The sequence below is a fragment of the Megalops cyprinoides genome, chromosome 5 (genome assembly GCF_013368585.1).
Source record: "Megalops cyprinoides isolate fMegCyp1 chromosome 5, fMegCyp1.pri, whole genome shotgun sequence".
In the NCBI taxonomy this organism is placed as follows: domain Eukaryota; kingdom Metazoa; phylum Chordata; class Actinopteri; order Elopiformes; family Megalopidae; genus Megalops; species Megalops cyprinoides.
In genome coordinates, this window is record NC_050587.1 from 39,692,790 (window position 1) to 39,706,596 (window position 13,807).

At 47.8% G+C, this 13,807-nt stretch overlaps 1 protein-coding gene across 1 annotated transcript; it reads right to left on the reverse strand.

Annotated features, from left to right (window-relative positions):
- Positions 1–6,702: 6,702 nt before the first annotated feature.
- LOC118778466 (alpha-1A adrenergic receptor-like) lies at positions 6,703–12,518 on the reverse strand. Its single transcript, XM_036529999.1, has 2 exons — positions 11,609–12,518; positions 6,703–7,199 (listed from the first exon to the last, which is right to left on the reverse strand). The coding sequence occupies exons 1-2, from the start codon at positions 12,516–12,518 to the stop codon at positions 6,703–6,705; spliced, it is 1,407 nt and encodes a 468-aa protein (XP_036385892.1).
- Between the last annotated feature and the right edge of the window lie 1,289 nt (positions 12,519–13,807).

Below are 13,807 nucleotides of genomic sequence, written 5' to 3' on the forward strand. Positions count from 1 at the left end.
TATGTAGCTATGCACTAGGTAATACATAGAGGAGAAGTGTGTCTATCTTTTTCCTTCGTGAATTTTTGTGGTTGCCATTTTTTTCAGTTGGCTGAATGCTGGTCTCTTAAAGGGCCCTCTGGGTTATTCTTTGATGAAACCCCTGGAAACTGATTGGTTGTATGTACCAAGTGTGTATAAATCTGCCTTGACATGTGTGCTTGGTACATCCAACTGAAAACTTAAAAACCCTGGGGTGTGTTTTCAAATACTTAACAACTTTTTTTTTTTATTTTAAAGAACATAAAGTTCCTTTTCAAGTTCCAGTTAGAAATACATGCCAGGTGACATTATAAGGCAAACTACTGCTCTTTTTTCCAGCCCCTGGTGCCTTTCAAAGTGCTGTCCGTCGTGCTGGTGTTGTTGTCAGATGCTGTGGTTTGGAGCTCTGTGGGAGGAAGTGAAAAACGACGCTTCAGTGAGTTGATGGGGTGCAGGTGGGACCTCAAAAACAGGGGTCTCCCACATTTGCCCTTTTTTTTCAGAAACCAAGGGGAGACCACCTCTGGTCAACACACGGTTTCTGTGCAGGTTCAAACATCAATGTGGGTTCTGCCCTCATTCGCACCTCATGACCCCCCCACCTCCCAGATGCACCCCCACTCCTCCCAGACTTGTATTTTCCTCACCTTATAGCTCAGATGTCACTTTAATCTTCCTTACCTTCACACTCATGCACTTGTCATTCCTGTGATTAATACTGTTTTTGTCCACTGTGTGTGTGTTTTTTTTTTTTTTTGCTTTTGCCTTATTGCTCGATCTCGCCAATTACATTTTGTAATCGCACTGAAAACCCAGACCAATGTTAATGGCTGTTAGAGTTTAGCATGAGTCTGCTGTTTGCTTGCTCGGTGTTGGAATGCAGAAATCTCCAAAGGGAGGGCAACAGGGGGTTAAAAAATGAAGCCTCATCCTGTCGTTCCCGTGGGCTGCGTGTAAAGTGTGCGCGAGGCTGGCGGAGGGAGACAGCCGCGCTCTCCTGAGAGCAGAGGTAATTTCTCCCGCGTTTCCACTCCGCCCCCCGCTCCCCCACTCTTTGTCTGGCTCCCTCCATTGTTGTAGTTAAAGAGTGTTGCCACGACAACAGGCCTTCGAGTGACTCTGGCCCTGCTCTTTGTTTGTCATGACAACCGAGGCTGGATTCGGATGTTGCCCCTGGCAACCCCCTCTGGACCCTGGTGCTGTACAGCAACGGCGCGTCTGCCGAAACGCCTGCCAGGGCCTGGGGGCGGCACTCGCCGTTCCTCCCGCCTCTGCCAGCAACCCTGGCCCCCCAGACATGCTCATTCAGGGGGGGTCCACATTTCTGATGTTGCTTTTATTTCCTCTCTGGCTGGCCGGTTCCAGGGATCGGCGTTTCCACCCACAATCCTTTGCGTTTTTCCCTCTCCTCTGCGTGTCTGAATCAGGCCATTCCTGATGGACTCTTTTCTACTGTTTCTTCCTCTTACAGAGTCACTGTTTTTGTTGACTTGTTTCTCCCCCTGCTCAGACAGGACATTTAGCCCAGCTGGGTTCAGTTTGTGGCCCATGAAACTGGCAGGTGGACTTTTTGGGAGGTGGAGGGGGGGGGGTAACCAGGCCCAGTAGTCAGCCCTGCCCTCTTCTCTCACAAAGCTCCGCCTCTTTCAGCCCCCGTGTCTGAGCTGGAGAACAGCAGTCCGCCTTTGGGAGGACAGTCCCTCAGACTACCCAGAATGCACAGCACAGGTGCTGTGGTCTCCGCTGCCCCGCCCTCCCCCCCCCTTGCTTCGTCAGCTGTGATGCTTTTTCTATGCCACGCTAGTGTGTGATGTAAGTGATGCACTGAGAGAAGTTCTGTTGGTCTGAAGGTGATGTCATGCTTCATCCCCCTTCCCCTCCACCCCCTCAACCCCCCCCCCACCCCCCTTCCTTCAGTGTGTAAAAGTGAAACTGTTGATGGTGTATGTTCTCCTAGGCTGTGGGCTTTGAGGGTGTCTCTGAAAGTAATAAAATCCCGTTGATGGTTCCTTAAAAATAATTTTAAAAATAAACAAAAAAAAGGCAGGCTTCTGATCTGGTTCTTTCCGGGCAGCGGGATTGGCGGTAAACCCTGCTGCTCCTGTCCCTGGTGTTCTCAGCTCTCTCATGGAAAAAATGATTTGCTGTCCAGTTACTTTCACTGAGGTGGCCGGGACAGCAGCATGTACCGGTACCAGTATCAATGCACCCAGCAGCCCCGGCATGCTGTGCTTCCTGTACGGCCTCTTTGGGGACTGGAAATGTGGCAGAATGCGTCACTAACTCACAACCATAAGGTTATAGGTTCAAAACCCGCAGGGTGCTGCTTTTATGTCCCAGAGCAGGATACTTCACAGGAATTGCTTTGATAAATATCCAAACATTTTAAAATGTGACACTCAAGCTGGGCAGTTGCCCTGGATACAGATGTGCACTAATCTAATGAACTGTAGAAAGTCCTGGGCCTGCACCTAAGAGGTGATGTCACTAGACCAGAGGCCTCCACCCTTACAACTTACACACCACCTCAAATGCAGTATTGGGTGTATTGCTGTAGGGGGCACACTCAGGTCAGATTGAGGTGAGCGGCATACAGGGCCAAATCCAAGATTTCTCAAGCTGACCACAGATCATCTGTTTTTACTTAAACATTTAGTGTTCGCAGATGCTCTTATCCAGAGTGACTTACAGGAAACCAGCATAAAGTGCACTTAATAAAGCTGGACGCAACTGCCTGTGATCTAACGTGCACCAGCCCCTACGCGGTGCTGTGGTAACCAGTGCGTACGTGCTTCAGTGCGTAACACATCCTACAGTCAAGCTGCAGTAACAAGGACATGTGAGGTAACCGTGGGTACAGGAGCCAGGTGCTGGGTGGAGGGAGCGGAAGCTGGCTAGCGACGCCGCTGTTCTGACCGCTGGGGGAAGCTGGTTCCTCCACGCTGAGACCAGAGCAGACAGAGGATGCGATCGGAACGGGTGGCTCTGAAGAGGAGGGGCAGCCGGGCCTCCCGAAGCTGCAGCCCGGGGTGACCTGGAGTGACGTGTGTAGGGTCCGATAATTGATAATAAGTCTTCCCAAACAAGCTTTTAATAATTTGGAGTACAAACTGTTCTGTCTCTCCCTCACAACTGGCTCCTGAAGTCATCTGTTAAAAAGAGTGAAATTGCCAGCTGTCCTGTTGTGAAGGATGACCCAGGATGACCCCCTACCCCCGCCCACCAAGGTACTCAGGCAAGGAGCAGAGTGAAGGTAAGGGGAAATGCCTCACAGGTGAGGTATGTCACAGGTGGCAGGTAAACTTCATCCCCCTTTGAAAAGGTCATTTTGTCTCATCATTTTAAATGTTGATGTGCAGTTTGACTCGTGTAATATGCGCCCCAGGAAGTCATGAATCAAACCCCTCTGAGCTCCTTCATTCTTAGCTTTACCCATTCTCACACAAGCCATCCAGCTAGTAATGTTAAGCTATAGCATAGTATAGTATTGGTATAGTATAGTAGGATTACAGGTATATAGGTTCATACTAGGTTTATGTATAGTAGGTTTTACATTTAAAAACCTGACTCACCTTCACAGAAGAACAGGCTGTTACAAAATACTGTATGACCATTTTAAATTTTCTATTACCTCTCTCTTGATTTTAACACATTGATGATATAACATCTTAAAGATACTAAGAATAGAGACAGAATAAAGTGGCAGTCATATTTTCATAAGTAATATGATTTATCATATGTCTTAACAATGGCATAGGCCCAGAACAGCTATTGAATTTAAATTGCTGATGCCTTTTGTGTAAGACCAAGCATGTACACTGTAAGATGTGCTTTCTTTCTAGGACACAGTAATATTTGACAAAAGGCTGTCATTTTGAAATATGAATAATCAATGTGCAAAAAATATGCATTTTGTTTACTCATTATAACAATTTCTGTAAACGTATAATTCACTACATTTGGCTTGATTGCATGTGCGTGTGTTGTATCAATTATCTAAGGTCACCATTGTTTTAAGACATTCGCAAGAAGCATGTGTACTTGTTCAAACGTCATGTTCACATGACAGCGTCCAACACTCAGAGAGCTGATCCGAGTAAAGCTTGCAGCCGGTAACACTCTATTCATGACATCATACATTTATTTGTTGAAGGTTACAACTGTAACCTTTGTGTTATGACATTCGTGCTTTGCAGCAAATGTCAGGAATTTAAAACATGAAATGAATCTCAGCCATTTGGTGCGAGTTAGCGTAATTACACTTAGTGGGCACTAGGTGGCACCACATGTTAGTGTGAAGTGTAAAGCTGCCAGTTGACCTGCTCAAAGAGTTGATGTACGTTTTGTAAAATGATTACCCAGTGTATATTCAGGGAAATATCCTGCATGATTAAGGCATAATTAACCACTTCTGTCTCACAACAGAAACAGACAACAGTCTTTCAGTCATGTATGCTTCAGCTTTAATTACAGCATGGTTTCCATAATGCCTTTATGAAATCATTAGCATTCAATTGCCAATACAATTTTCATAGGTCCTTTCAGGGTCTTCCTGAGGTGATCTTCATCTATCTCTGTTGTGTCAGTAATGGGTTTGTTCGTAGCTGGTGAGCTGAGTTTTAGCACCAGTCTTGTAAAAGCAGAGACCAACCAAAATGTATTCTCATGACTTACAGTGGAACTCCACTCTACTAAACAGGTGAGTTAGAGGTGTTTAAAACACAGTGAGACAGATTTTGGTGTAAAAAAGCTCTGAGACACCATGACGTTTAAGCACCTTTATGGAAAAGCAGGAATTGCAGATGAAAAGGGGCTTATTAAAGGGAATCGGATACTGTCCATCAGATGTACCCCAGCGGGATAAACTGGGTCAGTGAATTGTGTGTGTGTGTGGGTGAGTGTGTGTGTGTGTGTGGGTGAGTGTGTGTGTGTGTGTGTGGGTGGGTGGGTGTGCGTGCGTGCATGCGTGCAAATGTGTGTGTGTATGTGTGTGTGTGTGTGTGTGTGTGTATGTGTGTGCATGTGTCTAGGCATGCTTATATGTGCTTGTTTTGCAGTAGTCCACTCAACAGAGACAGGCTTTATGGTCCTTCCTTCCCTCTGAAACACTTCATACAGGTGTGGTTTTCCTAACATCCCCAGACCCAGGTAACCTCACACACCTGTAATTCACTGTGACCCATATGTCTCTATGCTGATCACATGGTGTTTACACAGTTTACATGCTTACAATCCAAACAGCAAGCTAATGTGCAAACCATTCAGGTGGACACTGACCAGTACATTAAACCAGCACAGCTGCTAAAACACCATGTGTTCTGCTTAACCTGAGAAATGCTGTCCAGTTTATTTTAAGAAAAAAAAAATATTTGTGGGCTTCTAAAAATACATGTTTACATTTCCTTTAACAAGGGAAGTTTCTAATTTTTATATCTGGCGTAATTCTGGACTCCCGAGGAAAGTGCATCAGGGCGGATGTTGTGCAGTGAATTATCTTAAGTCACGGGAGAGGAAACCAAACCCCAGGTGGCTTCCCAGAGAGGCGCTGAAATAGACTGGGTAAAAAACAGACAGTAAAATTTGTGCAACGTCAGGAAACTGAGGAATGCACAGCAGGCTGACTCACAGAGGAGGGTAAGAAGGCAGCACGTACTTCTGGGGATTTCAGGAAAACCCGACCAGTGTGAACGAGACTGATTCATTCAAGCTGGCAGAATTTACGGCCCTTCTCCTTGGATCTAAAGGTCACGACCCCCCATTAATAAAAAAAAGAAAAAACAGTCTTGGTCCATCACAATCTCAGAACAGATTGGAGCACCCTGTCCCTGATGCCCTTGTTCCTGTGGTAGTCTGTGTCAGATGTTTTTAAAGGGAACTCAAACTCTCAAAAGCTTCTAAACGCTATACAGATTTATACTTTTATACACAATTCACTGGAGACCTGAGGTGCCCTATGAGAGAATGTTTAAGGTTACAGTGAGGTCAGCACCACTCTGCTAAAACAATATCATTACTGACCGAGTTCACTGCAGGACTGATCTAATCTACAGTAAATCACTCTGCCCAGACAGCTCAAAAACATCCTGCAGAGCTGGAATAAGGTGGCCTGACCACACACACACTCATTTACACATACACACACTCATACACCCATCCCACACACACACACACACACACACACACACACACACACACACACACACTCATTTACACATACACACACCTATCCCACACACACACACGCACACACTCATTTACACATACACACAGTCATACACCCATCCCACACAGATACACACACCCACGCACACATACACACACTCATTTACACATACACACACACACACACACTCACACAGGACAGTGCAGGTCCTTGTAAGCAACATTCCCCCACGGTCCATCACTCCTGAGCAGCAGAAATTTAAGATGGAGAGTGACACCCACGGCATGGGGGGCGGGGTGCTGTTTTCAGCTGACAGTGCAAGTGAGTCTCCTCAGTGACTGTCCTCTGAACAGTTAAAATATACATTTGAGATCCCATTGATCCTTTTATGAGCTGCTCTCCAAGCATGACTGTCACTTTAACTCCACTCATGTGGGTGTGGCTTCCCAGCAGTAGAGGAATCCAGGAGGCGTGGCTCTGCAGCAGGAGTTCTGACCCCGCCCACTGAGTGGAGCCAGTCACACAGACTCCCCGCCCTCGCATACAGACACCTGGTGCACCTTGACAACGGGCGCAGTGCTGGGGTCGGGCGACTGCAGGCGGGGGTCACCCGGGGCGGGAGCCTGATCATCTGCCCAGCAGCACGCTCTCAGCAGGTTCTTGCTGCAGACTCGGGCAACCTCCGCCCCGCCCCTTGCCCCTCCCACTCCATCTGAGGAGGGCCCCAGGAAGACCCTCCAGCGCCTGTGGGAGGAGGGTGTCCGGGAGGGGGCACGGTCATCAGAGTGTAGGCGGGGCCGGCAGACCTTACCGCCGATGGAGGAGGGGTGGCCCACAGGGGAGGCCCTGGCCTTGCGGCGTAGGCAGCAGGCCCGCAGAACGTTCTGGAAGGCCTTCTTAAACTCCTGGCTGGAGCAGGGGTAGATGATGGGGTTGATGCAGCTGTTGAAGTAGCCCAGCCAGAAGGTTATCTTAAACACTGTGTCTGAGGGTCTGTAGGAAGGGAATATGGACCCTGTAAAGACACACACACACAGGCATTACATTACAATACATTACATTCATTTAGCTCTTATCCAAAGCGACTTCCAGCACAAAAGAACAGAAGTGTGTTCATTCTAGCTGAATGAGCAACAGTGTCAGACCAGGCTAACAACACTCCCAGACCAGTGAGTGTGAGCATAACACTATTCAAGACAAATAAGAAGCACAATCCCTGAAGTTGAGAGATGTCAGCAAAGTGACAGGTCATGGAGATGATTGCAAAAATGATTTGCACTTGCTTGACTAGTTGTGTAAATGATCATCGATTGTCATCGATTCTCCAGTCTGAATAAACATTTATAGTTTTGGATGAAAAAAAAACAGGACTGATTTACTGAATCCCTTTCAAGCAAGAGCAAACAGATCCACAAGCCCTCATTGTACATAGTTTTCTGCCACTTAAATCTTCTGATCTGTCTGATTAGATGGAGACACATATCTAACATGTCTGCACCCAGGGTAGGGCAAAATGAGCAGCGATAGCTCATACATGATAACGTTCAATTTGGACACAATTATAACTCCTATTGATCACCTTGGGTGGCCAGAACAGCCACTCTCATTGCATAGTTCTGACCGTACAGCTTTCAGACACATCTGATGCATATGAGATGTATCTGAAGATGAAAGCAGCAAAAATCGTTGACAGTCCGCAGGGAGGTTGTGCAAATATTGGATTGTGGGGGCTGGAGGACTGTTTATAGAAGGATTTCTGTTCTTAATGCAGGATAAAGAAGAAGGGAATGGAGAGAGGAAGGAGTCAGAAGAGGTTATTCTCAAGTGGGCCGCCTGTCCCTGCTCTTTCATGTCCCTGAACCTCTGAGGAAGGTGGAGGAGGAGGAGAGAAGCGGAGGAGAGGAGGAGGAAGAGGAGAGGGCTATTTCACCTTGCTGTGCTCGACTCTTGAAATTCGCTTCGCAATTGAACCAGCAGAAGAATAGCCTGGTGCCTCGGAAGCATTTCTTTTCAGGTGGAATGTGGTGGCTGCTGGGTGGACTTTTCACCTATAGGCACTCTTCCTTTATTGCTTTTTGTGTCCACGGGGATTGTTAGAATTCAGCCTGTTGTGTCGTGTGTTTGCTCTCCGGGAAAGCCTGACCTCTGTGACTGCTGTGTAATGGCAGAGGCCTGAGTAAAAATGGAGAAGGACAAGGGTGAGAGAAACGGGGGGGGGGGAGAGGGAGAGGGCGAGAGGGAGAGGACGAGGAGAAGAGATGGGGATAGAGAGGGAACAAGAGAGAGACAGACAGACAGAGAGAGAGAGGACGAAAGTGAGAGAGAGAGAGAGAGAGAGAGGGATAGAGAGGGAACAGGAGAGAGAAAGTGAGAGAGAATGACAGAAAAGGAGTGAAATAACAGGAGAGAGAAAAGAAAAGAGAGAGTAAAATGATGATGGTGATGGAGAGTAAAATAGAAACAGACAGGGGATGTACATAGATACATATGTGTGTGACCATTTATATGTGTATTATTTGACAACATTTGTGTCACTAAAAATATTTATCACTTCAGTTTCTGATCACGTCATATTATCACAAATATTGCATTTTCCTAAAACCACCCAGACATATTCTTGAAATCCTGTGTTATTCTCAAATCAAACGGATATGTATTTGGACGCCTGGGTTTGTTTAGCGGTCTGCACTCGAGAGGCAGCGTTTTGACAGCGGGAGCGTAATTCTCTGCAGGGCGTTTTCATGGGCGCCCGGGACGAGGCCGTTTGTGCGTTTATTGATGGCGGTCTCTCTCTAAAGGAGAGGGCAGAGCGAGCATCTGCGGGCCCCGCGGAAATTGGAATTCCGCAGATGTTCTGATATGAAAAAGCCACAGAGGCACCACAGCTGTCGCGGCTCCGGTGACGAATGGCTTCGGTTTGCCAAATTTTCGGTTAAATATTTTATAATTTCACGCTTCTCGACAAGGATATCATTATCTGCTCGAAACTCAACCTGATGCCTTCATGAAATATTCATCGGTCTGCCGAAATTAAGCAACAGACCTGAATGTAAGGCACCCCTGTGATATGATTATCCGCAATCATATTTCCTGATCTTTCCCCTCTTTGGGCATAAAAAAAATGTAAAGATGTAATTAGTGACAAAATGAGTAAGGACTATGTGGAGAAATCCTACAACAGGACGTAATTTGTAGAAAACCTTAACTCCATTTTGTGTTGAACTTTGTGCAGGCTGGTCACAGAGTTGTCAAACACAGATTAATCGCACAAATGAATTATTTGGGGTTGGGGGGGGGGGTATACTCATGGGCGTCAGTTTGTTTTTAAAAGTGCTGGGGACAACGACGGGTTCGATGTGTTCACACCTTTTTAAAGTGGTGGGGATGAAACGGGCCACGACAAAAAGTGGTGGGAATTTGGAGTGAAGCAGTATATTTGTTTGAGTCATGGTTAGAAACAGCCTTATTTTCAATGTCTGCAAGACAGGAGAGAGATGGTACTGTTCAGCTAAAGGTATGAAGGCACGGCACTCTCTTTCTACCTCTCTCCAAAAGTCTTTCAACAGATAAATCTTTGTGAACTTTCTCACAAAGCCTGTTTCCAGTCCAAAGGGGAGAAAGGATTTGTCATGTTCAGTTCAAAGACTTCGACCTTGGCTGAAAACAGAGAATAGAAAATTTATGAAAGGGAACCCAAATAAGCAGATGCTGACGTCAGTCCCCCCCTCTCTCAGACAGTTCAATCTGCATGTAGCAGAGAAAGGTGAATTTCACACTCAAAAGTGCAACCAAATCTCCCCACTCTGAATAGCAGTACAAAGGCTCATTCCAGCATGCTGTGCTGATATTTGAAAGACTGTATTTGTTACTGATCAGTCATGTAGAGAAATATATACTGAGGTATTGTTCTAAGCCATTGTGAATTAGGTTTCTTTATTTGGAATTTCTACTTTTTCTTGAGATAGAAAGGGCACTATATATGTATGTAAAAATGACGTGTAAGTAATATATAATATAAATGTGTGTATGTGTAGATATTTTAAAAACTGGTTTTTGATTTCCATCTTTGTTTTTTTTAAGTGCCTGAATGCTCCAGTCATCAGAAGGACAGTCAGAGGTATTAGTCCCTGATGGTGCTGTCAGTGGACTCCTGTTACAGACACCACATTGTGCTAACCGCAGTCCTGACTGGCTCGACATGTCTTCCCTTCCCTGGTCTGAGGGTGGTGCCTTAGAGCCGGCTGGACTGCAGCTCTCCAGAACCAGAATAAACCTGTCCAGACCTCTGCTTCACGATGATATGAAGAGTCATGATCACCCTTACCAAGAACGCACAAAATTAAGAATATACTCCTCCATCATGGTCAAGCGATTCGCTGCACTCACAGCATTCACATCAAATAAACAGCATGTGGGCTGTTTGAGGGCCTAGTAATTCTAATGATTCAAATACTAAAATGAGCACAGTACTCTGTCATCATCCAAGAAAGGGTGTTATCAGTGTTGGTGCAGTCAAATAAGCAAACAAGGCAAACAAGAGAACCAAACAGACAGTGCCGATTACACCGCTGCTCTGTGTATATTGTGTGCATATTCTCATCCTAAACCAAACCATTTTGTGGAAAAAAGAAACCACCCTACAACTGGACCTGGATAGTGCTTGGAATCTATACATCAACACCCGTAAGAGCAGACCTCTTGGGTGAGAGAAAGCCCTGGGTCTCCAAGGTAACATTTCATAATCACAACAGAACAATCTTCGAGCAACGATTTCTCACTTAGCTCCAGGCAGCAGCAATTCATGGAGAGTGGCTCTGGAGTCTTTCCAAGCAGGTCAGCTTTGATGGAATTAGCAGCGGAAATCACGCTGCGCATCTTAGACGCCTTATCAGAAGTGCGCTACGTCCGAGGCGCGAGAGGCAGAGAGCCTGTCTCACACGGTGGTGTTAGCCTCAAATGTCGGGGGGCTCGTCTTTCCGATTACGCTTTGCTGCAGCGCGCAACTACTCCTTAGGTCAGCGAAAGCAATTCTGAGAATCGGCGGGGCAGCGGCCCGTAAAAAATCCCTAGCCAGCACCGCAAACTCTCCTCCTGGTTCTTCCAGCAGACTGTGCTAGAACACTGCTTGTGTAAAACACCCAGACAGCATGGCAGTAGGAGTGAGGGGTGGAGAGGCGGAGGATCGCTTACACAGCACACCCTGCAAGCTTTCTACCTCTCTGTGAAGGACACACGCACCTCTCCTTAAAGGACATACTACCATAGCCCAGCAGGAGGCCGAGATCTATTCAATCAAGGCAAGGATTGGTGTAATCAGGTGGTTAACTGCTTGCGATCACAAAGGCCCCCTGTGGGCCAGGGCTGAGTGTCCCCCCAATCGGTGCGATTGCACTGGGAGAGAGGTGCATTGTGGGAGGAACTCACCAATGGGCAGCACCAGGAAGAAGGGCAGCCAGCAGAGGACGAAGCAGCCGACCACGATGCCCAGGGTCTTGGCGGCCTTCTTCTCGCGGGACAGCTTGAGCAGGCGAAGGGAGAAGTGTGCCCGCCTCCGGAGGGCCTCCTCGTCCCCGTCCTCGCCGGCGCCGGCGGAGTGGCCGCGGTGGATCCGCAGTGTCACGCCCTCCGGGTCGGACCGGTCCGTCTTGTGGCCCTCCCGCAGACCCCGCGACTCCCGCCGGGCCACCACGTACACCCGGCAGTACATGGCCAGGATGACGGCCAGCGGCACGTAGAAAGAGCCCAGCGCTGAGAAGAGGGCGTAGCCGGGCTCCTCGGTGATCCGGCACACAGTGTCATCCTCCGGCGCCGGCTCCTTCCAGCCGAAGAGCGGGCCGGCGGAGATGGTGAGGGAGGCGGCCCACAGCGCCCCCAGCGCCACCTGCCCGCGCTGCTTGGTGACGATGGCGGGGTAGCGCAGCGGGTAGCTGACGCCGATGCAGCGGTCCACGGAGATGACGCACAGGCTCATGATGGAGGCGGTGCAGCAGAGCACGTCCAGCGCAGCCCAGGCGCTGCACAGCGGCCGGCCGAACACCCAGCGGCCCAGAATCTCGAAGGTGGCGGAGAACGGCAGCACCGCCAGGCTCAGCAGCAGGTCCGCCACCGCCAGGTTGGCGATGAAGTAGTGGGTGACCGTCCGCAGGTGCCGGTGGCAGGCCACCGACAGGATGACCAGGAGGTTCCCCAGCACCCCGAAAACCAAGAACACCCCAAGGACAAGCGCCAGCACCACCGCCTTGGGGACATTGAGCCCCGGGGGGGAGGCCTGGGTGCAGTTGGGGCAGTCCTGTGGCGGAGACTCCAGGGTCACGTTCACTCCAATCGGGACCATCTTGCCTCTACTGACAGTGTCCAGTTACATCAAAAAACCTGCCGGTACCGTTTGCCCCGGTGTTGAATTTCGGCCAGTCCTCCACAGAAAGCAACACATGTCAGACACAACACTGACAGGAGGGGTCAGTCTTAATCTATGTAAGCCAAGCCTTTTCTGTAATATTCTATGGATGATTAATATTCAGAGTTCAGCTGAGTCTGTCCTAATAAGTCTTCAAACCAGACAGCTGTAATTGTACAAGATAAGAGGTAAAAGGTAAGATCGTTTCAGGCTTTCAGACTTTCTACAGCACTTCTCATACATTTTCATTGGAGAATCGTAAGCAGGCAACCCTTGATGTCTGAAAGGCTGTTAAATGCCAGGCTCATGTCTGACAGAGAGAGGATGTAGTTGGCGAGACAGCCAGGACATCTCTCCGCCTGTGTCTGATCAGAAGGTCATTACTTCCTGTTCCTGGGCCAGCTTCTGTTTGTAACTTTGGGGCATCATTTCCTCCTGGATACGCTCACCTCATTCTTGTGGCCCCTGAGCTAAACAAACAGAGGTATTCCCAGCACATGGCCTGAAAACAGCACCATGCTTAGACTCATGTCCTCCACCCCATCATACATCTGTTTAGATCTGCTCACAAGGATTACGGGTTATTTATCAATCTCTGCTCCCACCTCATACAATATCCAGATTATATTCTTGTTAAATAATGCAAAGTGTGAAAATGAAATAATCAAAAAAAACACTCAACAGAAATGAGGTGGGGGAATATTTTTGATAGAGAAGGCTGGGTAACCCCGTTCTCTCAGCTGTAGGAGCACAGGAGGAGACAGACCGCAGAAGGATCATCCACAGAGCATTCCATTACCGAAGCCGTCCCTGTAACAGACAAAGAAAGAGCTGTCAGAGAGCCAGTTCTGATCCCAAATGCAATCAGCACAGTGCAAAGAGTACCTTTGTCACACTTAATACGACATTTACCCAGGGCTTTTTACAGAAAGCCTGTTTGAATCCATTCCATCACTCTGAGACCATGTCACTCTGTCCCTCAAACCAGCAATTCTAAAACCACAGCCCTCTTCATTACATTCTATGTTTCACCGAAGATGGCCAAAAATAGAACCAAAAGAAATCCAGTCTTTTTATGCCAAGGCTTGGTACAGAGAAAGGCCATCCTCTCTTTTCCTACTCATTAAACCGGCATTATCGGTAAGTCATGCATTTTTTTTTCTTTGTTTTGCTGGTCAGCTTCTAGATTTGATTCCAGTGATGGATCAGACAGAGACAAATTGACG